The sequence below is a fragment of the Gastrolobium bilobum genome, unplaced genomic scaffold, assembly GCF_033153095.1.
Source record: "Gastrolobium bilobum isolate Gb01-03AN ecotype WA unplaced genomic scaffold, APGP_CSIRO_Gbil_v1 utg2164, whole genome shotgun sequence".
Lineage (NCBI taxonomy): Eukaryota > Viridiplantae > Streptophyta > Magnoliopsida > Fabales > Fabaceae > Gastrolobium > Gastrolobium bilobum.
Genome location: NW_026898827.1, coordinates 507,299 through 533,123, shown reverse-complemented (window position 1 = coordinate 533,123; position 25,825 = coordinate 507,299). Strand labels below are relative to the sequence as shown.

At 34.5% G+C, this 25,825-nt stretch overlaps 3 protein-coding genes across 4 annotated transcripts; 1 reads left to right on the top strand and 2 right to left on the bottom strand.

Moving 5' to 3' along the window:
* The first annotated feature begins 2,234 nt into the window (after positions 1 to 2,234).
* LOC133284444 (transportin-1) lies at positions 2,235 to 18,774 on the top strand. Of its 2 annotated transcripts, none has more exons than XM_061481454.1 (29): positions 2,235 to 2,605; positions 3,249 to 3,536; positions 6,251 to 6,340; positions 6,443 to 6,550; positions 6,620 to 6,700; positions 7,091 to 7,141; positions 7,515 to 7,600; positions 8,240 to 8,306; positions 8,393 to 8,449; positions 8,548 to 8,577; positions 8,660 to 8,719; positions 8,874 to 8,987; positions 9,319 to 9,432; positions 10,092 to 10,190; positions 10,975 to 11,100; positions 11,202 to 11,276; positions 11,435 to 11,506; positions 11,662 to 11,772; positions 12,526 to 12,609; positions 13,072 to 13,179; positions 14,030 to 14,131; positions 14,448 to 14,510; positions 14,593 to 14,667; positions 15,478 to 15,549; positions 15,630 to 15,754; positions 17,433 to 17,484; positions 17,561 to 17,629; positions 17,706 to 17,765; positions 18,044 to 18,774. In XM_061481454.1, the coding sequence occupies exons 1-29, from the start codon at positions 2,411 to 2,413 to the stop codon at positions 18,125 to 18,127; spliced, it is 2,718 nt and encodes a 905-aa protein (XP_061337438.1). In that variant the 5' UTR covers positions 2,235 to 2,410; the 3' UTR covers positions 18,128 to 18,774. The 2 variants fall into 2 exon arrangements, with proteins under 2 accessions (XP_061337438.1, XP_061337439.1); XM_061481455.1 differs by having other exon boundaries at positions 2,236 to 2,605; positions 6,443 to 6,520.
* A 1,056-nt stretch (positions 18,775 to 19,830) lies between these two features.
* On the bottom strand, positions 19,831 to 21,473 carry LOC133284474 (serine/threonine protein phosphatase 2A 57 kDa regulatory subunit B' beta isoform-like). Its single transcript, XM_061481490.1, has 2 exons — positions 20,448 to 21,473; positions 19,831 to 20,169 (listed from the first exon to the last, which is right to left on the bottom strand). The coding sequence occupies exons 1-2, from the start codon at positions 21,471 to 21,473 to the stop codon at positions 19,831 to 19,833; spliced, it is 1,365 nt and encodes a 454-aa protein (XP_061337474.1).
* Positions 21,474 to 22,585: 1,112 nt separating this feature from the next.
* Positions 22,586 to 23,962, bottom strand: LOC133284473 (probable polyamine transporter At1g31830). The gene has a single exon (XM_061481489.1). The coding sequence runs from the start codon at positions 23,960 to 23,962 to the stop codon at positions 22,586 to 22,588; it is 1,377 nt and encodes a 458-aa protein (XP_061337473.1).
* Positions 23,963 to 25,825: the final 1,863 nt, after the last annotated feature.

Here is a 25,825-nt window from a genome sequence, read left to right as displayed (position 1 = left end):
CAAATCCTTGCAAAAAATAATAGTTATTTATTATTATTTTATAAATCTGATTGTAGTAAATGAAAGTTCGTTTCTGAGATAAAATATAAAAACCTAGATGCAACTATAAAAATCTTTTTTTGTGGATAAATATGAAAACCTTTTACATGCTGATAGTTAGAGGTGAAAAACTGGACTCGGGCCGACCCAGAAACACTATTTTATAATTAAATTAAAATTTTATCCTTCTTCTTTTATAATTAAATTCCTAAATATGATTTTAATTTTTGTAAATACAAATTTGTAAAATTTCTAAATAGCAGATTTCTGTTTGTGGTTGATATTTGCAAAGTTCTGTGTCAATGCTGTAATTTTTTTATAATTCAACTGAAATATAGAACAAAAGAACAACACAGTTTTTTTGTAAGTATAAGGTTTGTAGTGCGATTAACCAGCCACGACAGACGACAAAATTTTTAATCTTTTTTCTCCGTGCATCGCACGGGTAATATACTAGTTGTTTTTGAAAAGAAACAATTTTTTTCTATTTCTGCGTCCTGGAATAGTTTATGAGGAAAAAAGAATGTGTTTGATAACATTCTATTTTTATTCTGAGAATGAAAATTGCGTTTGATAACACAATAAATAATATAATAAAAAATAATTCCTATTAAGCATAATTTTTTTTTCAGATCATCACTTTCCTTTTCATAAGGTGTGGTTGCGGTGGTAATGGTGGCGACGACGACAATGGTGGTAGTGGTGGTGGCGTAATGATGATAGTGGTGGTGGTGGTAATGGTAGCAGCATAGTGGTGGTGGTGATGCAGTGACTGCGATAATGATGGTGATGGTTGGTGGTTGGCGACGGTGGCAGCGATGGCGATGAAGTGGTGGTGGTAATGGTAGCGTCATAGTGGTGGTGGTGATGCAGTGACTGCGACGATGATGGTGATGGTTGGTGGTTGGCGGCGGTGGTGATGAAGTGGTGGCAATGGCAGTGGTTGCGGCGATGATGGCAGTATAGTGGTGGTGGTAGCATAGTGGTGTTGGTGTTGGTGGTGGTGATGACAGTGGCTGCGATGATGGTGGTGGTGGTGATGGCAGTGGTTGCGGGTGCAGCGATGATTTGGTGGTTAGTGACGGTGGTGGCGTCGTGGTGGTGTGGCGATGGCGATGGTGGTGGAAGTGATGATGGCGATGGGTGGTGGTGGCGGCGATGATCATGTCGTGGTGGTGGTGGTGGTGATGATGATTACGCTGGAGTGATTGAGAAAAATAAGTGTTTCTCATTTTGTGCCTTGGAACAAAAAGCAATTTTTTTTTTTTTTTTTCTGTTTCCCAACACAAAATTAAATCAGTTCATTCCAGGAACAAAAAATAAACCGATTTTACCAAATGAGTTTTCATCCATTTTTGTTCTCGAAAATAAAAATTAAAAAAAAATTGATTTCAGAAAGTTTGTCATGCACATCCTGATCGTAGTAAATCGATTACCGATTTCTATTATTGTATTTATTATATATTAATATATAAATTCAATCCGACTAATTCAATTAGTAACCGATCGGTTTAATCAGTAATTTATTGGTTGAATCAGTAATCCACTCTCCTAATATTTTTTTTTAGTACAACATTCACCTAATATTTTAACCGAGTCAACTATTAGTTAGAGTTTAATAACATTTATTTACAAATCTTACCTATTTTAGGAATATTTTGATTTTAATTATTTTATGTGTATTTAATATAATTGGTTCATAATAAGTGTTTAATGCTGTTCAGTTAAACTGATATAATATTATTTACTGATAATTTTTAAATATTTCATTTTGACTAATATAAAGTTAATTTTATTTATTTATTAAATAAATGAAGAAAAGTAATTTTTTTGAATGAATAACATTAATTTAATTTGATATGGAAGCTTAAAAGATGTGTTAGAAGATGAAAAAGGCTGGTAAAAACACAGGAAACCGAATATGTAAAGAGATTTTTCTGATAAGATGGAGACCTTGTTTAGATGTATTTGAAATTTAACCTAGGCATATAATAATATTTTGAATTATTATTTATATGAGCTTTTTTAATTTTGTGCCAAAAAGCCCAACCAAGCAAAGGCCTAAACACAAACCCAAAAGGCGAACAGTGTTTTTGTATGATTTGATGATTGATGCTGTGAGTGAGACTAGTGAGGTATGGAGTGAGGGTTGTTTCTTCGCTGGCACAACAAAAAGTTTATTTTGTATTGTTTTTGTTTTGTGCTTCTTTGAACCTTGAACGTGTTTTGTGTTGCGTTGCGTTTCATTTAAAAAAGAGTCTCTCTATTCTCTCTGCTGCGCATACAAATTCCAGAACCTCTCTCTCTCTCTCTCTTCTTCCTTTGTTTGTTTATTCTCTTCTCAATTCGTTTGGGCTGATTCCGGTAACCGATGGCGGCGACTGCGACTGCGACTCCATCGTGGCAGCCTCAGGAACAAGGGTTCAAGGAGATCTGTGGCCTCCTTGAGCAGCAGATTTCTCATTCTTCTTCTGCTGATAAGTCCCAGATTTGGCAACACCTTCAGCACTACTCGCACCTTCCCGACTTCAACAATTACCTTGCCTTTATCTTTTCCCGTGCTGAGGTATTCCCCAATTTCCTCTCTCTTTTTTTTTTTTTTTTTTTTTACCTCTTCATAAAAATGGGGGTTTCTTGTTTTGTGTTTAGTGCAAGTTGGAACAATAACGATATTATTGCCTTGTGTTGTTTTGGTTTGATTGAGAGATTTAGCTGTTGGATGTGAGGTTGATGCCATAGTGTATTTGTGTTTGATTCAATTGTTCTTAATAAAATTTAGTGGACTGATGAAGGTGATGACTGAATAATTGCTTGGAAAAGGTAGCGTTAGGCACTGCTTATTGATTCTTCCATTTTTGTCTTTTACTTCATCAATTAGTAATAACCGGCTAATGACACTCGCCAATATTGTCTTCTTTTTTTTTTCTTCCATTTCGCCTAATTTGTTCATGATATCATATCTCTAAAGGTAAGTATGTCCCAAATGGTCTATGATAATATTTGGTTTAAACTGGATGGTATTGCCTGCAATAACATTTTGAGACATTTTGCATATATGGAAGTATAGAAAATGATCTGGTCATTCAAGTCCTAAAATATAGCTTTTACAAAATTACATTGTGTATGGCGTTTATGGTTTGATGGATTCTTGGAGTCACTGTTGTTCCGCTGATAAATTTTGCTGCTGTGGTAATTTTTCTTTTGAGCAGGGAAAAACAGTGGAGGTTCGGCAGGCTGCAGGTTTATATCTGAAGAATAACCTTAGAAGCGCATATAAATCTATGCCCCCTGCATACCAACAATATGTGAAATCAGAGTTGCTGCCGTGTCTTGGTGCAGCAGATAAGCACATAAGGTCTACTGCAGGAACTATTATTAGTGTTGTTGTTCAAATGGGAGGAGTTTTAGGGTGGCCTGAATTATTGCAAGCCCTCGTGAATTGCTTGGACAGTAATGATGTAAATCACATGGAAGGTGCAATGGATGCATTATCCAAGGTATGTTCTCCATTTTAGGGTCAGTATAATATGCTTCAATTCTATTTCTTGCTAAAATAGTATCTTCAAAGGAAATAAAGGTTCTTTCAGTATTTGGTGCTACTCGGAACCCCTACAGCGAGAGGAGTGAAGGTCATGGTTATTTGATAGAGAAGAATTTTTATTAGAATGAAAGAAGAAAAACAAAGATAAGCAGGATTGGGCATCCTCCTTAGAGATGACAAAAAAAGTATTCACGTCAAAACAATTGCAGTGCTTTCAATTTTTCTCAATTGTGATCTAATGGTTGTGGTCGTTGACTGTTGGATTTAGAATAGTGCTGTGTATATCTGTGGACACATGAAAATGTTTGGAGTTATTAGATAGATATGCATGTTATGTTACCTGTATTATGCATTTATGAGCTCTACCTTACTGTATGCCATGTGAGCTTCTCTGGTTCTTCTGTGGGGCACTAAGTGGATTTCAAGCAACACAAGTAGGGGGTATTTTGAGTAGAGAGGGCGAATTTTGAGGGAGATGAATGGTTTTTTTTGGTAACATTAGGAATGATTGTGAATTATACATAATTATTATATGAAAATATAGTTTTAGATATTTAATATGCTTTATAGCCCTAGGTCGCCCTTTATGTTTGTTATGCTATGCACACTGATATCTCAAATTTTTTGGAAATTTTTTCATATCCAACCCATGCCAGATCTTTTACATTCTTACTGTATGGATGATGTGCTATAAAGTGGCTTCTGTTTAATTTTTGTCTTGGTCCAACGTGTGGCTGACTTGAAAAGCATGTGCTCTGCTCTGAAAAGGATTTTTCATAGAATTTAGCGATGGAGGTTGAGGGACCTAGCTGATAGGTTGTAGAGTGTACAAAATCTCAGTAACAGTGATGATCTGGATGCATGGGGATTAGGGTTTTAGCACTGAGTGGCTACTGATTGCAATCCTAATTGATGATAGTTAATTTTCTATTTTGTTTCACCTGTAGACTTATTCCAATTGTTGTATGTCGAACCATGTTCTATTCCATCTCTATTTCTCTTATCTCTATTTTCTTTGTGTACAACTGGTTAAGTGACCATTCAAAATGAAGAAATGGGGGATGCTTACTATTTTTAGTGCTCATTTTCCCCCTAAAGATAGGAAGAATATGATTGGCATTCATGTTTTAACATCACAATAACACATTTTAACATAAACACATAGAAACGATATATTTGTAACATGAAAATTGATATATATTTCACTTACTGTTTCCTGGTTCATTAAGGTGGTGTTTGGCAGATGAGTTAGAATGGGATGAAACATGACATACTGGTTCCATTCTATTTTTCTGGCATTTTAAAAATAGCACAGGATAGGACATGGGGTCAAAATGTGGTACATTTAGATTCCACTAAAAGGGTTGGAATCAAGGAGAACAAGACCAAATACAACATTCCATTCCGTTTTGTCCACACGCCAAATGCTAGCTAATAATCCCTATTTATGTTAAAATGGGTGAAGATAAAAACGCTTTGATGGAGAAATAAGATAAAAGAGAAAATATTGATAATTCGGATGAGATTTAATTGGAGATGGGAATTCCTTCTGTGTGTTTCTGTACCTCTTCTATTCTCTTTCGGGTTTGGTGGGAGCCTTGATACAATGGTTGTGGCATGGAACTGTTATGGAATCCATGAGAATGTGGTCATCAGGGGTACCGAATAAATAAAAGGCTCAATTATACTTTTGGTCTTCTTAGTTATACAAAAATTTGATTTTGGTAACCCTCCTCCTTTCATTTGCAGCACTGTTATCATAATATTTTTCAAATTGATACAATGAAATCCCCTTATCATTCCGATGCTCTTATGGCATAAATTTGATGACGTGACCTCCCTTTTTTATGATTTTATTGAATTGGAAATGATGTGGCACAAGGCCACACTGGCAAAAAGTTTGCCACAACACATCAATCTGAGAGGGCACTTGATTGCATCACTTTTGAAAGCTACAAGGACAACATTGTTGCAATTAAAAGGGACTAAAAGTGAATGTTTGTGAAACTAAAGAGATCAGAAGTGTAATGAAGCCAATAAAAAAGCAACGTATATTTTCTCAGTTCCCCTTTTGTTGATCATCACTTTTCCTTCTTCCCATGATGTTTAATCACAGAAATGACATGGCACATTGCCGCATTTGCAAAAAGTGTGCTACACCTTGTCAATCTGATAGGGCACTTAATTGCATCACTTTCGAAAGCTACATGGACAACATTGTTGCAATGAAAATTATGGGGACCAAAAGTGAAAGTTAGTGAAACTAGAGAGATCAAAAGTGTAACTAAGCAAAAAAAAAAAAAAGCAACATATATTTCCTTCCAGTTCCCCTTTTGTTGATCATCTCTCTTCCTTCTTCGCATAATGTTAAATCACAGAAATGAGACGAACGCTTGGCAGGTGGAGAACTGAATGATCTTATCCTTCATTCCTTGGTTAAAATTTTGCTGCAAATAAAATTCTTGATATTTGATCTCTAATTTGGTAAAGTCTAATATAACATATACAATTGGAAAATTAAAGTCATATGGATGCAGAGGATGTATGTACTGGATTTTGAAGGGGGTAGAAGCTGGAAGCATTCCAGTCTCACCAACTGATACTTCAAGTTTCATAACATTTGTTTCCAGTTACACCTTTTAAACACACTATGTTTTACTATGCATTCAGATTTGTGAGGATATTCCCCAATTGCTGGACTCTGTTGTACCTGGCTTAGCAGAGCGCCCAATTAACATATTTCTTCCTAGATTGTTTCGGGTAACATCCGTATTTTCTTTTATATTTGTTTACATACAATTTTTGTAGTTGTATCCTCCAACTGTTTCTTTTTCATTTTATTATATTTTATTTTTGTTTCAGTTTTTCCAATCACCTCATGCTTCATTAAGAAAGCTATCATTGGGTTCTGTAAACCAATACATCATGTTAATGCCTTCTGTAAGTATAAAATTAGACTTTATCATCTCAGTTCTCTGGTTATTAAATATTATACTGAAGTTTGGAATTAATAGTAATTGTCTAAATCATTCTTCATAGGCCTTGTATGTATCCATGGATCAATTTCTTCAAGGTCTGTTTGTTCTTGCAAACGACCCTTCTGCAGAAGTGCGGAAGTTGGTGAGTTCTTAATACCTTATTATTTGTGTGCATGTATTTGATGTGACTCAAATGAAATATTTTCTAATATTGCATTATTGCTGAATTACTTAACGTTTCCTTTCCGAATCCTGCTTATTGTTGTTGTTTGAATTGCTAGTGGTTGAAGGCTTTGGTCTTTTTGCCTTGTCCTCTACTTGCTGCATATTCCATATTTTATGTATGCATTATTTTGATGATCGGGGAGATTCAAGACTAGACCCTGTTGACGTTTGCATGTTGCTGTTCTTTTAATCTTTGATAGCATTTCACAAGGAGTTTGATTAACTGTTATTTGCTCAAATGAGTTATTACTGTTTCTTATCAATATTGGAATCAATTGAAACCATCCTAGTTGCCATTGATGACCAGGTCTGTGCGGCATTCGTTCAGCTAATTGAAGTTCGTCCATCTTTCTTGGAGGTGGGCATCTTGTTCTGGTTCATTGAAGTTTTACAAGTTAATTGAATATGCTCATTTATTTTGAAAACAGTGCATACTGAGCTGGTTGATCTAATCTCTTCAGTCCATCAGATTACTCTTTATCTAAGTGTTTACTTGAGTAAGTAGAAAATAAGGTGGAAAATAATAATGCATTTCATTTGGAAACAGAAAAGTCTGAATACATTGCCATGTTTTACATTCTTATCTTGCATTTTATTATTCTAAATACATTTCTAACTTCCACCTACTCAATCAAGCAAGTACTAAGTGTCTCTCCGTTTTGCTTTCTTTAAAATTAACCTTTTTTCCATCAGCTCCTTCTTGTCTGATGCTATTGTTAACCACACTGCAGCCACATCTAAGGAATGTGATTGAATACATGTTACAAGTCAACAAGGACTCAGATGATGAAGTGGCCCTTGAAGCTTGTGAATTTTGGTACAATTTGTTTTGGGATATTATTTTCTCAATGTTACAACTGGTAGCTGGAGTTTCATCATGTAGCTTCTAGATATTGTTATGAATCACAAGGAAAGGAATAAACCTAATCATGCATTTATTTATTTATTTACTTTTTTTTTTGGGGTGGGTGAGGTAGATGGCTATATAATATATTCCAATTTAGAATGTATTCCCCACAAGGGTGTATAATCCTACAATTTCAGACCATTTTGTCAATTTCATGTTTTCTTTAAAATTGACCAAGTAACAGTTCAAAACCACTTTTGTTCCCAAATTTGCGGTAGTGGCTAACCTGATGAACTATTCTAACATGCAAGCCATACAGTTGTCCAGCTATGGATATTCATTTTACACTTCTGTCTGAGATTGATGAATGAGGTTCATTTTATCTATCCTTGGTTGCTGGGATGGTATATGATTAATCAATTTCCTTTCTCCTGAAATCAGCACATTCATGCACATAAGAGTTTGAGGTTTCTATTACATTGAGTTACAAAGTTGGTGATGTTATATTTGTTTCTAATTATATTTAAGATTTTGAACTGTACTTAAACTTCGTCTCTCTTAAATCCCAGCGCTTTTCAATCCTTTTCTTTTTAATAATTGCTATTGCAGGTCAGCATATTGTGATGCTCAACTGCCACCTGAAAACTTAAGAGAATTCTTGCCTCGTCTAATTCCAGTAAAGCTGATTATACATATTTTCTTTTATAATTGTTTTACCATGTGAGATTTGGATTTTGAAATTTATTTGTTGCATCTATGTAGATATTGTTGTCAAACATGGCTTATGCAGATGATGATGAGTCGCTTGTTGAAGCTGAGGTTTTCTCTTTGAATGATTAGTGTTTGTAGATGACTTTCTGCTAACTCTTGTTATTATTGTTTATACAGCTTAATTTGTTTTTACATTGGTTTTTCAGGAAGATGGTTCCCAACCTGATCGAGATCAGGTCTGTTTGTTTTTCAGTTGATTTACTGGAATTTCTTCAGTTTGAGACTCATATTTCTAATTTTATGAATTTTGCATGGCAGGATCTTAAACCTCGATTTCATGTATCAAGGTTTCATGGATCAGATGATTTAGAAGATGACGTATGTTGTATTTGCTCTATTGATTGCTTGTTCTAGTTACTTGATTAATCATTTTGCCTCTATGTATTAGAGGTCGTGTATATTTTGAAAGATGAAATAATAAGAAAAAATGCTTTGCTGATCTGAATTCAAATTATACTTTTCATATTTACAGGATGATGTTGTTGTCAACACATGGAATTTACGGAAATGCAGTGCAGCTGCTCTAGATATTCTCTCAAATGAGTTTGGAGATGAGATCCTGCCGACTTTGATGCCTATTGTTGAGGTGATTTACAGCTTCTTCTTGTGGTCATTTTGGAATGAGTTTCAAATTATCATAATGGCTAGAGAATCAATACCTGTTGAACTGGTGCTCTATCAATTCAAAAGGCAGATATATGCATAATGATTACAGATCAAACAAAGTTGTATGTATATAAGACATCAATGGCCATAATTTTTTGTTTCGTTGTCTAGTCTAGTTCAAAGAATTATATTGATTTGTGTTTTTATAGAGTTGCTTCTAGATATGGACTATTGTATGATGCTAATTTCTCTACAAGCTATCACTCCCTTTCTGAGGATATGTATATTAAAATTTCTAAGGATGTGTGCAGGCCAAATTGTCAGCCGGTGGTGATGATGCTTGGAAAGATAGGGAAGCTGCTGTCTTGGCTCTTGGTGCCATAGGCGAGGGCTGCATCAATGGTCTTTATCCTCATCTGTTGGAGGTATTCTCTGTTGTTTGGTTCTGATGTCTTTAATCGAAATGCAGATGGCTTAATTATGGGGAAAAAAATTAGTTTAACTTGTTTAGAAATTTGACTAAACTGTACTAGAATGAGTTTATAACTTTATATGTTTTATTTCAATACTCCATTGTAGTCGTACAATCAGTTCATGCATGTATCCGTCTTGCGTCTCTGAGTACACAGTTTCTTGCTAAGGCCTTTTATTGTTACTGGTCATTGTAGATAAATTTATCACTTTCAGTAGAGCTGCTCCTTTTCCTAAAAATACAATTACTGCTAAAAATATTCATGCCCAGTAAAATGCTTTGTGCTATTTTTTTTTTCAGACTAATTTATTCACACTGGCCTTCAATTATTCAATCGCTGTCACATACTTATGATAGGTTTCTGGATGAGTTGTAATTTCATATTCATGCTAAAAGAAGTAAAATATTTCTTTGACAACATTTAATTGCCGTCTCTTGGTTACTATCATTCTTATTTTATTGAGTGTTGATTTTATGATCTTCTTTATTTGTTTCTTGTGCTTTTTCACGTTTATAGTAAGAGTTCTTTTAAATCTTAAATTCTTTTGTATAGCCATTATTTCTTACTCACAAATTCATAATATTAAACTATTTATTATTCTGCATTTATAGATTGTGGCATTTCTTATCCCTCTTCTTGATGATAAGTTTCCTCTGATACGAAGTATTTCATGCTGGACACTATCTCGATTTAGCAAATTTATTGTTCAGGTATGATTGTATTTTTGTTCCTCTGATACGAAATATTTCTAGACACTGATGCTTTCAAGGTTTAAGTTAATGCACTTTTGATATAATTTAATATATATATATATATATATATATATATAAGATTTTGATCACCTATGAATTCTTAAAAAATATGGCAAAACTAAATCCTAATTACTAACAAATCCCTAATTATTAAAGGCAATATATTCCCAATTCATACTAATACGTTATATTCCATATTCTCATTATTCTTATAATCAATTATTCTTATTACATGCTCCATCACTTGTATATTCATATATTTAATATTCTGATTTAGCTTATATATGTTTTAAATGCATATGGGTCATGAATCATGATCTGTTGACATCTGCATAAATCAAAATCAATCTCATACCAATAAAAACTCCTTGGGATGGATATTTTACAAAATTCAAGGCTTGCTCATATTGTGCTTATAAAATTTGGCATGCACAATCAACTTGACAATTAGTTATAATTAAATAGTTGATTGATCAAAATTACTTTCTACATGGAGTTGTTAGATAGTGGTGTGCCAAATCTTGCATCCATCTCAATGGATCTTGATTCATTGGAATATTGTAGATTGTCCAGATTGTCCAGATTGTTAGAAGTGACAAAACTAAGAGCAAATTTCATTCCTTGATACCTATAATATTGATTTTGAGGTCTTCTTGTTTATTATATATTAATACCTATAGTGCATTTGGTGTATAAGTTTCATTTAAAGGTCTTTTTGTTTGAATATTGATTTGTGTGTTAGGGTATTGGGCATCCAAAAGGTTATGAACAATTTGATAATGTCCTTATGGGTCTTCTACGAAGAATATTAGATGATAATAAGCGTGTGCAAGAGGCTGCTTGTTCAGCATTTGCAACACTGGAAGAGGTTCTGACTACAATATCTGTTCATTTATCTTAATGTTTTGATTCAGTTACTTCATTTATTTTAAATCTATACAAATCTCAAATTTGGTTTACTTATAATAGGAGGCTGCTGAAGAGTTGGCACCGCGTTTGGAAATTATATTAAAGCACCTGATGACTGCGTTTGGGAAATATCAGGTGATTTCCTGACCGTAATACATAATTCTTGTTTATGTTTCTTGTAAAATGAATTATATTTGGATAAATGCTACCTCTAGTGTTAATTGAGTCATGTTTCTTCTAATTACATGTGTGCTCAGACATCTTTAATTGTAGTTTTTTGTTCTAAACTTCAGAGACGAAACCTCAGAATTGTATATGATGCTATTGGAACTCTAGCTGAAGCTGTTGGAGGAGAGCTAAACCAGGTATGTTATTTTTAATAGTAATCCATGGTAGAACAATTAGCCTTTTTACCCAACCCGAAGTTTTCTTTTTTCTCCCCAAGTTTGTCATGATTTATATAAAAAATTCTTTCTCTTGTTTGAATGCCATACCAACTGGATCTCTCCTTGCTCTGCAGCCTGTTTATCTTGACATTCTCATGCCACCATTAATTGAGAAGTGGCAGCAACTTTCAAACTCAGACAAGGATCTCTTTCCACTCCTGGAATGCTTTACATCTATAGCACATGTACGCATCTCAATTTTTCTGATTTATTGTATTGAAAAATACACTTTATCCCGTCTGTATTGTTATTTACTTTCTAAAACATATAAATTTGCATGTTTTGATATCATTATGCTGACAGACTTGTAACCTTTATGTTGCTCTTTAATCAATAGATTCCCAGTTTTCACATGATTAACGAATAATTTGATAGTAATAAGTTTAATTTAAAAAATTATGGAACAGGCAATGTGCGATATTTTCCTTTTGGCATTAGTAGCTTCATACAGAAGACACCTTTCTAAGCATCCTGAAATTAGACTTCATTTGATACTGCTGAAACACATCTTTTTTTTAAAATTGCTTGAAAAGCTGTGGGCACATTAATACTGTTTGGATTATGCTGTTTTGTTGCTAAGTAGTAGACTAGTATCTTGAAAAAGGATCCACTTAATTCTGAAGGCTAGGTTTTCCTGTTCATAGATCTATGTTGTCCCTCTTTCTTCTTGGCATATGAGGTTCTAGTACCATCAAAATGATATGGTTTCTGTTACTCTTGACAATAAATTCTTTCCTTAAATGTTTCAATTTATATATTACATTTAAATCAATGGGCTTATGATAGCAGTTGGGAGTTGGGTTGCCATTCTGATTCTCGTGTTATATATGCATCGAATTTTGGGAAACTATCTATATTATTCAAAATGCTTTATATGTGTGCCATCATATGCATTTACTTGCTCCATATATCAATTTTTGTTGTTCAATTTGTTACAGGCATTGGGTACTGGATTCACTCAATTTGCTGAACCTGTATTTAGGAGGTGCATAAATATAATCCAGACCCAACAATTTGCTAAGGTTCTAGTCACTTATACTCATTTGATCCTTTAAAATTTAGTTTACACTATATGTTCTTAATTTAGTTTACATTATAATTATCCACCGATCCCAACTAGTTTGGGATAAAGGTGTTGATGTTGAATTTAGTGCTATATTTTTTTTTTCCTTCTGTAAGTTCATATTCAAATGACAGTATGTGTTTTCTTATGAATATACATAGTATGAATTAATCACCTTATTACTGCAAGAACGTACTATTATCTCTCTGTATGTTTATCTTTTATTGACCACTCGAGCACTACTATTAATATTTGTCTATAATATTATAATTATGTCTGCGTATCCTACTTGAGTATAAAGATTCATTTCCTTTACCTTCTTTAATTATGATTTGTCTGACAGACTTATGTATTTGCAGTAGGGGCTGATTTTGAGATTTTATTTTATTTTCCAACAAGTTTACTGTATATTCTATTTCAGGCTGATCCTGTTGCAGCTGGAGTTCAGTATGACAAGGAGTTCATTGTATGCTCCCTTGATCTGCTTTCTGGCCTAGCAGAAGGTCTTGGCAGTGGAATAGAGAGTTTGGTACTCATCCAAATCTTTTATTTTTCAAGATACAAGATCATACATTTCTGTTAGTAAATTATATGTCTTCTTGGATGTTATTTTCCTGTAATATTTTTCTTTCGATTACAAAGTGTGTTTTTTTAAATACTGTGCAAATCTGTCTTTAATGTTCTTATTCATATCGATAGAATATTTGTTGAACCATTTCTGTAAATTCGAATACTGAAATAGTCCTACGGGTGGCTGTTGCATGATATGTTGTTGTTTACTTCTATTTACTTCATTTTTTTTACTTGTTCAGCATAATATGTCATGGGTTATATCCAGGTGTAGTTTGTTATTCTTAAATCTTATTTTAGTTTCAAATCGTTAGACTCATTCAACACCAGAAAGATCTATTTATAATGGCTAGATTGTAGGCATCAACCCCAGATCATTTCTCTTAGGTTTTAACATGGTATTATCTTTTTCTATATAAGATCTGCTTCTTTGTCAGAAATCATTGATTACTATTTTCAAACCTTGTAAGGGAAATCATTGAACTCTTTCAAAAGTCAACCGTGACAAAAGCTGTTCTAGAAATTTTAAGTATCAGAAGGGCCTCTGAATTTGACGTTTATTTTCATTTCTTTTGGTTTTTAAAGCAATTGTAGGTAATCCTATCCCTGGAAGGCTTACTTTACCGTTAATGTTTACCTTGTGTCCATACCTGTAATTTTTTTGGTTGCATACATAAATCCCTGAAATGGACTGTAATTCTGATCCTTCTGAACTTTTCTATGCTGTTTGACATTTTGATGTCTTCTTGGGATTAGTTAAACAAGAAACTGCATGATTTCTTGAGATTATCTTCATTACTATGCTGCAGGTTTCACAATGTTCTTTGAGGGACCTGCTTCTGCATTGTTGTGTGGATGATGCTCCTGATGTTCGACAAAGTTCCTTTGCCTTACTTGGAGACCTTGCACGAGTAAGTTGAATGTATATCTGCATACATTATACTCAAACCCACATAGCCACTGACGGATCTGCTTGTGGTCCTTATACTGAACACACTGTGTTGGAAACACATCATAAGCTGATCCATGTCCTTGGTGTATGTTTGAGAGTAAATTGAGTTAACTTTTAGAAGGCAGCAGTTTATTTATTTATTTTTGGAAGGGGGGCTGGGTGGAAGTAAGTTTGGGAATCTACCCAAACATGTTATTTTTATTCTTTTTCTGGAGGGGAGCAGGGATTATTCTGTTTCTTGGTTGATGGTATTCTAACTATGGTAATTTGGCTAGGTGTGTCCAATTCATTTACATCCTCGATTGTCTGAGTTTCTTGAGGCTGCAGCCAAGCAGCTGGTATGTGTTTCCCTGTTATAAATTTTGCTATACGGTTGCATTTATTCAATCATTATATTGATATACCGTGCTTGATGTGCAGGAAATTTCTAAGGTAAAGGAGGCTATTTCAGTAGCAAATAATGCTTGCTGGGCTATTGGAGAATTAGCAGTTAAGGTATGTTAATTTTAAATGCTGCGTTCCGACAAAAATTGACAGAAATGTATGAAAACTAGAATCTAATTGGCATTGATGGACATAGGTTTGCATAATGTAGTTCTAAATTGTCAAAGCTAAAGAGTTAGGACATTTTCAGTTTCAAAAGCCGTTTTAGACAATAATAAATATTGTGACTGTGAAACGTCAGCCCTTCATATGCTAAAAATGATGTTTAATGACGTGGTAGTTCGGCCAACTTAAGTTAAAGCTCGTTATCAAGAATGTTTAGTTGTTCTTGAATATAAACCTACTCTAACCTGCACTTTATGAATAATATTTAGCTGTTAGCTTTGAGTTCCTGCTACATTTGTTCTTTTTTGTTTTTTGACCTTTGAAAATCATATCCATATGCATATTTTTAGTTCTTTGGAGTATTGTCATTTTATATATTGAATGTGCCTCTTTTAGATTGTTGAGATTATTTAGAGTAGGTTCTTGACAGATAATCTTGCAGATATGCTAATAATATATTACAGCTTTATATATTGGTTCTTCAAAGTTTTGTGCATTCATTAGTGTTTAGCTTCCAAATTTTGGAGTAGATTCTTTTATTACGGTGTTGCAGTTTAGCTAAATTATATGTGCAACATTATGCCTAGTCTGATGTGTATATGTGTTTGATTTTTTTTTTTTCCTTATGGATTTGCTTTTCTTGTTTCTGATATTCTGTTGTTAGTGTGAATAGCTTTTGACATTAGCTATTCCACAGCACATTTCATTCATTTTTATATAAAATCTTTCTTTGCAACTACAAATTTTGAATTTCAGGTTCGTCAAGAAATTTCTCCAGTCGTTTTAACTGTAATTTCATGCCTGGTCACAATTCTTCAGCATGGAGAGGTCACTATCTTATCACACACTTCAATTATAATTTGGGTCATGTGTAGTTGCTTTCTTGCTGATTTTCTTTTTGTTTACAGGGACTCAACAAGTCACTTAAAGAAAATAGTGCAATAACACTGGGGAGGCTTGCATGGGTCTGTCCAGAGCTTGTATCACCACATATGGAGCATTTTATGCAATCTTGGTGCGCTGCTTTGTCCATGTAAGTCATTGAACTTCACTTATTTATTTACCACTTATGTGCTTTCTTTAGTCATGACTTGAACCAATGAGCACCTAACAGAAATCTCCTTTTTCCTTCATTCATTACAAAAAAAAAAGTGTTTTGGAATTCAAAGATGCTTTGGCAGTTTTTGGTGCATGATAAATTTTTTGTGAATGAAATACTAGTTATTATAAAAGTTTGTTGCTCATTTCTTGCTTCCTCCTTAAATGAATTTAGTTCATGTTTTATTTACCTGTATATTTCGTAGGGGCTTGGGGATTCAAAACAAAGTGTTTTCAATTTAGGCTAATAAATTGGTTATATTGCCGTTCCCTTGGGAGTGATCATTTTCTTAGGTGGTAACTGGGATAAAGATGGAGGAGGTTTTTCTTTCAATAAAAGGAGAAGATTTGATTAGGTGGTCTAAAAGGCAGTTGAGATGGATAAATGATGTTTCCTTTGGGAAGTGTTAGATATATATTATTAGAGAATAATATAAACCATTAAAGAGGCCCTCACCCAACAGCTTAAGCTTTTGAGTTGAATTGGTTCTTTATATGGTATCAGAGCCTTGTGTCCCGGGTTCAATCCTCACTGCCCCCCAATTTCTCTTGTGGAATTTCTTAGTACAGGTAGATGAGCCTGTACATTATCCACCCTTCATGCCTAGTGGGTTCTCGTGTGAGGGGGCGTGTTAGAGATATAAAACCATTAATGTAGCCTCACCCAATAGCTTAAGCTTTTGGATTGAAATGGTTCTTTATATGGTATCAGAGCTTCGGTGTCCCTGGTTCGATCCTCGCCGCCCCCTATTTTTTTTGTGAAAATTTCTTAGCACAGTTAGGCTAAGCCAGATGCATCATCCACCTTTCAAGCCCAATGGATTCTCTTGTGAGGGGGAGTATTAGAGAATAATATAAACTATTAAAGAGGCCTTCACCCAATAGCTTAAGCTTTTGGGTTGAACCAAGCTTTTGGGTTGAATTGGTTCTTTACAAGAAGCAATGAAAATATGGTTGGGTTTGTGTTCTGTTTGTCTGAAACTTGGCGTACAGTAAGGAATGTTAGTCATGTTGAATAGACTTTCATAAAATAAAGTGCAATATACTGCAAGAATTATTAGCAGGATGGAGTAATCTTCTCCACTGTCAAATACGGACGTTGAGGATCTTCATTTGATATCTTAATATTAAAACTTTTACTTATAATTTTGCATTTGGGATCTCCTTGAGAATCTGAATGGTATTGATGCCACGAAAACATCAGACTGTGTTCAAAGAATTGACTCTCTTAAGAGCTGAAGTCCATCTGTATGCCTAAAAATGATGATCTTAGAGGATGCTTGTGAAAAAAGTTTAAACTGTGAAGGCGCTAATCACAATTTACATGCAATGATTGCATTGCATTTTGTGCCTTTTTTGAGCTAATAATTCAGCTGGCATTACATATTTATTAGCTTGTTTGTCATAAACATCCAACTTGCTTGGGTTGCTTTTGAAAACTGGTCAATGGTAGTACCTGTGGTCCTGTATTTATATATTTATTTGGAACACTCACTGAAACATATCAAGGAGGGTAAACTAATCTCTAAACATCTTCACTTTACAAATTGATCACGATTTGTTCCAACCCAGGTTATCTTGTTTATTGATTTCTCTTGAATGATTTGTGGCAGGATACGAGATGATGTTGAGAAAGAGGACGCATTTAGAGGTCTATGTGCTATGGTATGCTCCTCCAATCACTTGGTAAATTTTTACACGCAGACTTCTCAAGTAACTGTTGCTTTATGCTTATTTTCAGGTCAAAACTAATCCCTCTGGAGCTCTAAGTTCGCTTGTTTACATGTGCAAAGCCATTGCAAGTTGGCATGTATGTTTGTTATCATCTTAAAAATTTAAGTGGTTTACGGTTTCTATAATATAACTTTTTTTATTGACGTCTACAGGAAATAAAGAGTGAAGATTTACACAATGAAGTCTGCCAGGTCTTGCATGGGTATAAACAGGTTAGTCTTACTTCTCTGCTGAGCATATCTGCCTTAGGATTTAGTTATAGCTGAAATTCTTTCGTCGAGAAAATGAAACTATAAATTTACGAAGTATCACTTTTCACACACACACACACACATCCTCTGGTAGAGCTCTTCCATATGGCCCTTTGTAGGATAAAATTGGCATTAAACAGTGTTTCATTCTTTGTCTTGAATCCTAATTATCCAATGGAAATGTCTGTCAAGACAATGTGAACTTATTGGTGGGGGATTTTCCATGTAATATGCTATAGATGCTGCGCAATGGAGCGTGGGACCAGTGCATGTCTGCTTTGGAGCCGCCAATAAAAGAAAAGCTTTCAAAATATCAAGTATAAATGTGTGAGCTTTGTATCTGCATTGGCCTTGTTGGTCATTTTGTGTGTTGTCAAGCAATATTAGAGTCATGATTCATATTAAGCAGGAGCTTAGTCTCGGTCCAAGTTTTCAGTCCGGGGTATCAGCACATATACAATTCGTTTGAGCTTGATGATTACAGGCTGTTCCTCAAGCCTTCAAGATCTCATTTGATGGAGTTTCCCATGAGAAATGTACAGGGGAATGACTTTCAGCCTTTGGAAATGCTTGATTCTTTGTTGTTTTTATAGTTTAAGGCCTTGATTAAAGGCTATGAATTTTATCCAACCCTCGTGTTCATCGTCACAGTTTTCCATTATTTTTAGTTTGAGTTGATAGGTTTTGTGCCTTGGTTACACAGTTTTGTACCAACCACCAGAGAGGAGAGCGAGAGAAAGACAGAGAGAGAGAGAGAGAGAGAGAGAGAGAGAGAAATAGGGAGGGAGGGGGATATGATTTGGCAACTTGTAGTTTCCAACGTATTTAGTTACATTATTCGTAAGTTGTAACTCATTTGAAAACCGATTTCAGCTGTGTTGCCTTAGGTGGCGCATCATTTGAATTTTGATTTTTGACACAATAAATATTTAAACTTGTGTAGTGTATGCTTCATTCACCAAATTTTTACTTTCACCCAAAAGTTGTCGGTGCTCCTTAATAATAGTCAATATCTACGGATATTATAATTACAATTTGAGTTTAATTTTGATTTACTAAGTTTTTCGCCGTGACACAATGGTGTCATGTGACTCGTAGTTTATGAACTAAAATATAAGTAGTTTGATTTCTCATGCAGCTAATCATAATCAAATTTTATAGACAGTGGATTGAAATCATGTATATGATTTTATTTCGTTGATAAATTGAAGTTGAAAAGGCATTAGGTCTATTTTTTAGAACCCGAATTGAAGTCCGGTGTAATTACCTTAGGTGATTGTCATTATCTGAATGCGATATGATTATTACGTGAAATTGGAGTGAAGTTATTGTGGTAAGGGACTTTAAAAAATTGGGTGAGACTGAGGTGAGAGAAAGAGAGAAAAAGTTGAGGAGAGAGGAGAGAGAAAAAAAATTAATTTGAATGGAAGGACTATGGTAGTCTTGGAACATATTAAAAAATTCTGTGAAATTGATCACTCTGTCTGGATAATTGGCAGAGAATTTATCAAGAGGAGACATAAAATAATAATTACTATACTTGTAGTGACTTATTATTTTGAGAGTAAAAGTATTATAAAGATGTAATAATTAATTTTTTAAATATCGTTTTGAAAAAAAGGAAAGAAAAAGAAAGAGTCTCGGTTTCTGCTCAACGGAAGTAAGGACAAAACATCTTTCTAACGACGTCAAAATGCGTAGTTAATAAAGACAGTGTTAACATTTGGTTCTGGACCTTGGATGTACTCGTGTAATAACAGACTCAGCAGTTGTTCATCTGGGTGTTTGTGTTTCCTGTTTATATGATGATTCTTTTAAATTTTGGTCATTCATTTGTTATTTGATTTAGAATTGCCTTCTATTGAATATCACGAAGTACAGCTGGCAACTACTTCTTTGATGTGTTGATATTTGTCATTGTCAACAACAAGTAAGCAACTTTCAAACAATGATGACCATGCAGTTATTGTTGTATTTGATTAAGGAAAATTGGTATTGCCAGCACAAATTTGCATACATTGATAGTTCAGTGGGAGACACAAATATAATATTGAGGATTGAGAAACTGATTCTTGGCAGCTGCCGATTCTATTCTCTCCCATCTCAGTTTTCTCTTGATATGTTGTTGATGTGCCTCTGATTCTTTAGCTTCCATGTCCCTGAGACCCTTTGAATATAGAACTGGATCCATTTCTTCCAGCATCACCTTCACACTTTCTGTCTGTTGCCGAACGCTCTTGCTCCAATGCCACTTCAGGTTCTTCTCCATTCCTTCTACTATTACAGGAAATACTTCTACCATTCCTGTTGATGCCATTTTCACGAACTGCTCATTGTTCCATACATACAGTGCACGCTCGGCTACCTAAATCGTATTTATGTATCATAAAACAAAGTCAGTGTTTACCAAATCCAAAATTCAGAAAACTGACAAGTCACAATGGAATAAGAAAGACGTGAAGGGAAATAAAGCAAAGCAAACTGTGTGCTTTTCTAGCCTTGTGCTTGAGAATGAAGAAGATACCATGAAAACCTTGTTTCTTTCTTTTGGGGACAAAGCATGAGTATATATATATATATATATATATATATATATATGACATTTTGAGTAGAACAAATTATGGACATCAATAAGAGATTTACCTGGGAATTCCAACTGTTTATGCATTTTGTGATCTGGGTACACAAGGGCAAGGCCAACTTACGATATTGGTCAGGGTCTAAATTCTCCACCAGATCCTCCAACTCCCCAATTAACAAGATTTCTTTTTGACAGTTTGTGACAGGCCAGTACCTCAAAATTCCTCTAACAACAACTCCTCCAAGCATAGGCTCCTTCTGCACAAACTGTGATACGCAGTAAGCCAGTTGCCTATGGTACACTTGCATTCCCTTGGTCTTGTGCAGAGGAATGAGCACTCTCATGAGGAACAACTTGTGCTCTTCCTTCAGTGGCACGGTAAATCCATTGATTATGGTTCCCCATATCTCAAGCAATTCTGCAATACCAGGATGCTTCTCTGTCTCAAACACATAGTTCAAGAGCACATCTGTCATTGATTTCCTCATGACAGAACGATCAGAGATGAACTTAGAATATATCTTGTGATACACATTCTTTAAACTTTCACGTTCCCTTGGATCTTCAGACTGGAAAAGTGCTAGGAGCTTGAGGAGGAAAGAATGATTTATATACTCCCTCAGCATTTTTTGGTCTATGCTATTAACAAGCCTGAGTAGGATTTCATAAACTATTTGGAGATGTGACCATAAAGGTGAAAATGTGGAGATGGGGTCTTCTTCTTCAGGCAAGTCTGAGATGGAAGAAGGGTTGGTAGATGGAGGGAGTGGCCTGAAGAGATTGGCTGAGATCATGGCCACTAGAGGTCCCAGAACTTTCTCATGCACTGGCTTCTTGGAGGACTTCAATATAGATATGAGCCTTGTGAGTTGGAGCCGCTTGGAGTCTCTCTGAGCAGGAGATTCTGAAGGATCAGTGAAGGTGAAAACGAAGGTGCAATAAGAAATAGCATTGACAAGTTCTTCATTTCCTGAAGCAGGAGAAGATGGGATGGGGAAAGGTGGTTTCTCTTGTTCAAATAGGTCATGTAGTGTTTTTGAGTTTCTCTTTGGGCTGCTTGGTGATGGTGTGTTTTTCTGGCTTCCCATGTTTTCTTCCTTTGTTTCTTCTTCTCTTCTTTCTCCTTTCAACCAGGGTGGGTTGTTTGACAATGTTCTTGTTATATCTTTTCCATCCAAGAGCCAAAGAGATACAGAGAATCTGGAAATCTTCTTTTATATTCACGTTGTTTGATTACGTTCCATGCAAAAAGCCAAGAACTTTGCAAAAGAAGCGTTGGAATGTCCGATCTGTTATCAAAGCATTATAGCTTCCACATTCTTGTGTTGTGACTTGGTAATCAGACATTGGGAAGGTATCTTCATTTCATTGTTTCTGGTCCTTCCATTTGGATGTTTGCCACGTGGAATTTCCACCATATTCAATGACATAGTCCTCATCAACAGGTTGTAGTTTTATTCATTAAGGGCTTAAACAACAGACAAACCTGCTTATTAATATATTCATCTTTAGTTAGAGACACTAAGTTTTATTACGTGTCATGCATGTGACTCACCGGCCAACAGTATGGACATTTAGGTTCTGTTTGTACCTAGAGACCAGAGAGACTTGGATCATTTTCTTTTCTTTTCCTTGAGAACATGACAATGTTGTGTTTGGAAAGAAAAACACACAACAAATCTTATATAGGACCCATCATTTCAAGAGCTAAGCCAACAAATCCTAGTTGTTTGTGTCTTTCTAGCGATTTTTTTTTTTTTTTTTAAAAGGATCTTAATCCAGCATAGTGTATTAATGGCTTACAATTCTTTTCTCAAGAAAGTAGTTGATCTTGAGATTTTTCATCAAAGTAAATATTCAAGATTCAGAGCCTAGGTTTTACAAAATGGGCAGGCACTTAGCCGGAAAAAGAAAAAAGAAAAACGAAGCACACAAGTAGACAGAAAACTACACTTTGGATTTGTAGTCACAAATTGCATATATGACATAAGTGACAAAACGGACAATGACATCTGCAGTAAAAATAATTTGAAGCTCGTAAGCTTCTATGAAGTGAAGACTTGATAATTAGTTCAAAGTTCAAACACGATTTAAGAATTGCAAAGAGGTGGAACATGTCTTTTTGAGAATAATTAACCAGCATCTTTAAAAGACTTGCATTCAATTCTTACAACGCTCTTGATGATATATAAAACTAGTTCTAGGAGGCACAAATATCTGGAAGATCAGGATTAACAGAAAATCTAAACCATGTTTTCTTCTCCATATATTTCAAACAAGGCTGCAAGATAAGCCCCATCATCACAGCTGAGATGCTTATAATGAAGACCTTAAAAGAAGAAAGGGCTAAAACCACAAATATTAGTAATGATGGAAGCACACACATCAATATTGCTCCCATTGTCCCAACAGGTACTTTATAAGGCCGATAGAGAGATGGGAATTTCATCCTTAACTTAACAAATGCTACGAACTCCATAAGCATCCCAAAACAGTACAAGAAGTTTTCTGCAGCAACTATTTCTTGGAAACTCAACCATGAAAGCAAAACCACACCAGATGCAGAGAACAAAATGCCAATAAGAGGAGTCCCATAACGTGACCTTTTAGCAAAGAATTGAGGAAGCATACCCCTTTCTGCCATCCCCAGAAGTTGGAACGAGTCACTGCTCATCTCAGCCACAAACATCCCCATATTTGATAAAGCAGCTGCTGCTTGAACCCAAGATCTTAACCAAATACCTCCAATTAATTTAGCAACTTCTGCGAAGTAACCATCAGACCATAGCTCACCATTAACTGAAATAGCTCCAGTTCCTATCAGAAGAGGGAATAAATACCCAAAAACAACCAAAATAACAGCATAGAAAAGAGCTCTTGGGAGGGTTTTACCAGGATCATCCACCTCTCCTGCAAGGGTACTAACCGAGTCCCAGTAGTTCAAGTTCCAGAAAAGAGTGTTCAAGTATAAACCCCAGTTCACTTTGTTCAAATCTACCATTAACCACCTGGTTGGTTTTATTCTGGGAATTGCTATAATTCCCATAACCATGAAAGGAAGTAATGAAAATATTCCCAATAATATTGCAGCCCAACCAACTATGGTTAATCCCCTATAGTTAATGTAAGTGAGAGCTAAAGTTACAACTAGCACTGCTATTATCCTTGGAAAACCACCTCCTAAAGCTGGAATAGCTGACTTGAGGTAATCCAAAAATAAAACTGGGTACAAAGCATTGTCAATGACCCCACTAAGCCATTTCATCCAACCTTGCTGAAAACCCCAGTAAGGACCCAATGCAGATGAAACCCAAACCACATACCCACCATTCTCTGGGAACATAGTACCCATTTCTGCAGTTATAAGTGCCTCTGGAACACTCCATATGAATGGAAAAACCAAGAAACCAAGGAGAGCCAACAATGGACCAGCTGCCCTTACTGAATCTTCAACACCAAAGGGTCCTCCTGAGACCTCGTAAAAGATCAAGAAGATGAGAGGTATAATTGAAACCTTCTTTAACAGTGGAGTAGAACCTTCTCCCAGAGCTATGTATTCAGCATCACTGGACTCCATTTCAGCTCACATTTGCTATAATTCTCAGTAACTCTGCATTTGAATTATGTTAACCACTTCACCACAAGTTACCATTTTTACAAAAACATACTGATTTAATGTCTACTATTGTCTCTCATGCATGTTTTAAGAAGCAAATCAATGTCCCAAATATATATATTTTCTTTTTAAATAAACGATGGTTATCCATGCATGTTTTAAGAAGCAAATCAATGTAACACATCATACAATTGAATGAATCATAGAACAAGGTGGGTTTCTCAGGAGAGCCGAAGCCAAAACAAAAATGTTGTCACTTAAAATAAAAAGAAAATAACAATGAAAACATTGAACCTGTTTGAGGAATTAGTAAACAGCAGAAGGCATAAAAAAAGAGAAGATGTGAGATGAAAGCAGAAAGGAAGAATAAGAAGCGGTTGTGGAGTTTAGTTTAATGAGTAACTAATTACGTGTCAAAATGTGAACAAGTAAGAGTGTGACTAAGCCAAACACTTTTATTATCATGTATTGAAATTTGTGCTTGGAAAAATGCTGATTTGCAACGAAAACATTTCTTTGGTGAATATTCTACTAATTGATATGATTTGTGTCACGCCTGAACTAAAATTTATAATAATTTATGAAATTTTCATTAAATATTTCATTTTAAGAAAATAATTGAAAAACTTTTTTACACTATGCAGCAAGCAGGTGGTAAGGCGTGTGGCCTCGGTCTTCAACATTCAGATGCAAATTTATGAGCGCTGTGTCTCCATAAATACGTCACATACAAGATTAATTTTTTTAGTTTTTTATTTTTAAGAAAATACATACAAGATTAACTTAATTTCCAGTAAAAGATTCTCTCTTATTATAATTATAAATAAATGAGATTCACGACATTAACAACAACAAAAATAAATGTGAAAAAAGGCACTTTATTGAATCAAATTTTTCTTATTTCAATAGATGATGCACTTAGTCGGCAAAAAAATTACTTTAATGATTTTTAATAAAATAATTATATATTTGTTACAGTTTTAGGAATAATTACGGATCTATTGCACAATGTGATGCCTCTTTTGGACGTCAGATGTGACGCCTCATTGATGCGTCTCACCCTAAGGGGAGACGTCCCAATGGGGCGTTTCTCATGAGTGTTGACACGTGTCATATTTTTTTAAAAAAAAATAATAATTTAATCATAAAACTTCTGAAGACCATAACTTTTGACTCGAGTATCCAAATCAGGTAATTCTTTTTTTGATTCCACATAACTTTGCGAGATCTACGCGATGACATTTCATTTGACATATTTTATTTCTCACAAACACAATTTTAATTTACAAGAATGATATTATAAGAGCGGTTAAACCCAGAAGCCTCTCAGTTCTGAATTTATGATGTAATATAAAAAATAAATAAAATTTTGATTTGTGATTTAATTTTTTTTATAAATTTTTTTTATTATAAATAAAATTTGGTTTGTGATTTAAATTAAAAATAAAAATAAAAATTATTATTAATAAGGAAAACAAAATAAAGATTTGATTTGTGATTTAAACATAAAAATCAATTTGAAAAATCTGTAGAAAAGAAAATAATTAAATATTTATTTTAAATCTCTAAGGAAAAATGATATTATTTTTGAAATTAATGATTAATGCTATAAGCTTCTGGGTTATTATTCGTGGTCTAAAATTAATGATGACTTATGAATGTTTTTAAAAAATAAAATTACTTAAATTAGGCGTGATTGCCTCTTGATTGAAACCAAATTTAGACGTGATTGATGACGTATCAGGTGTTGACACGTGTCACATTTTTAAACTCAGAAGCCTCTGAGTTCTGCGTTTGTGATTTAATACAAAAAATAAATCAAGA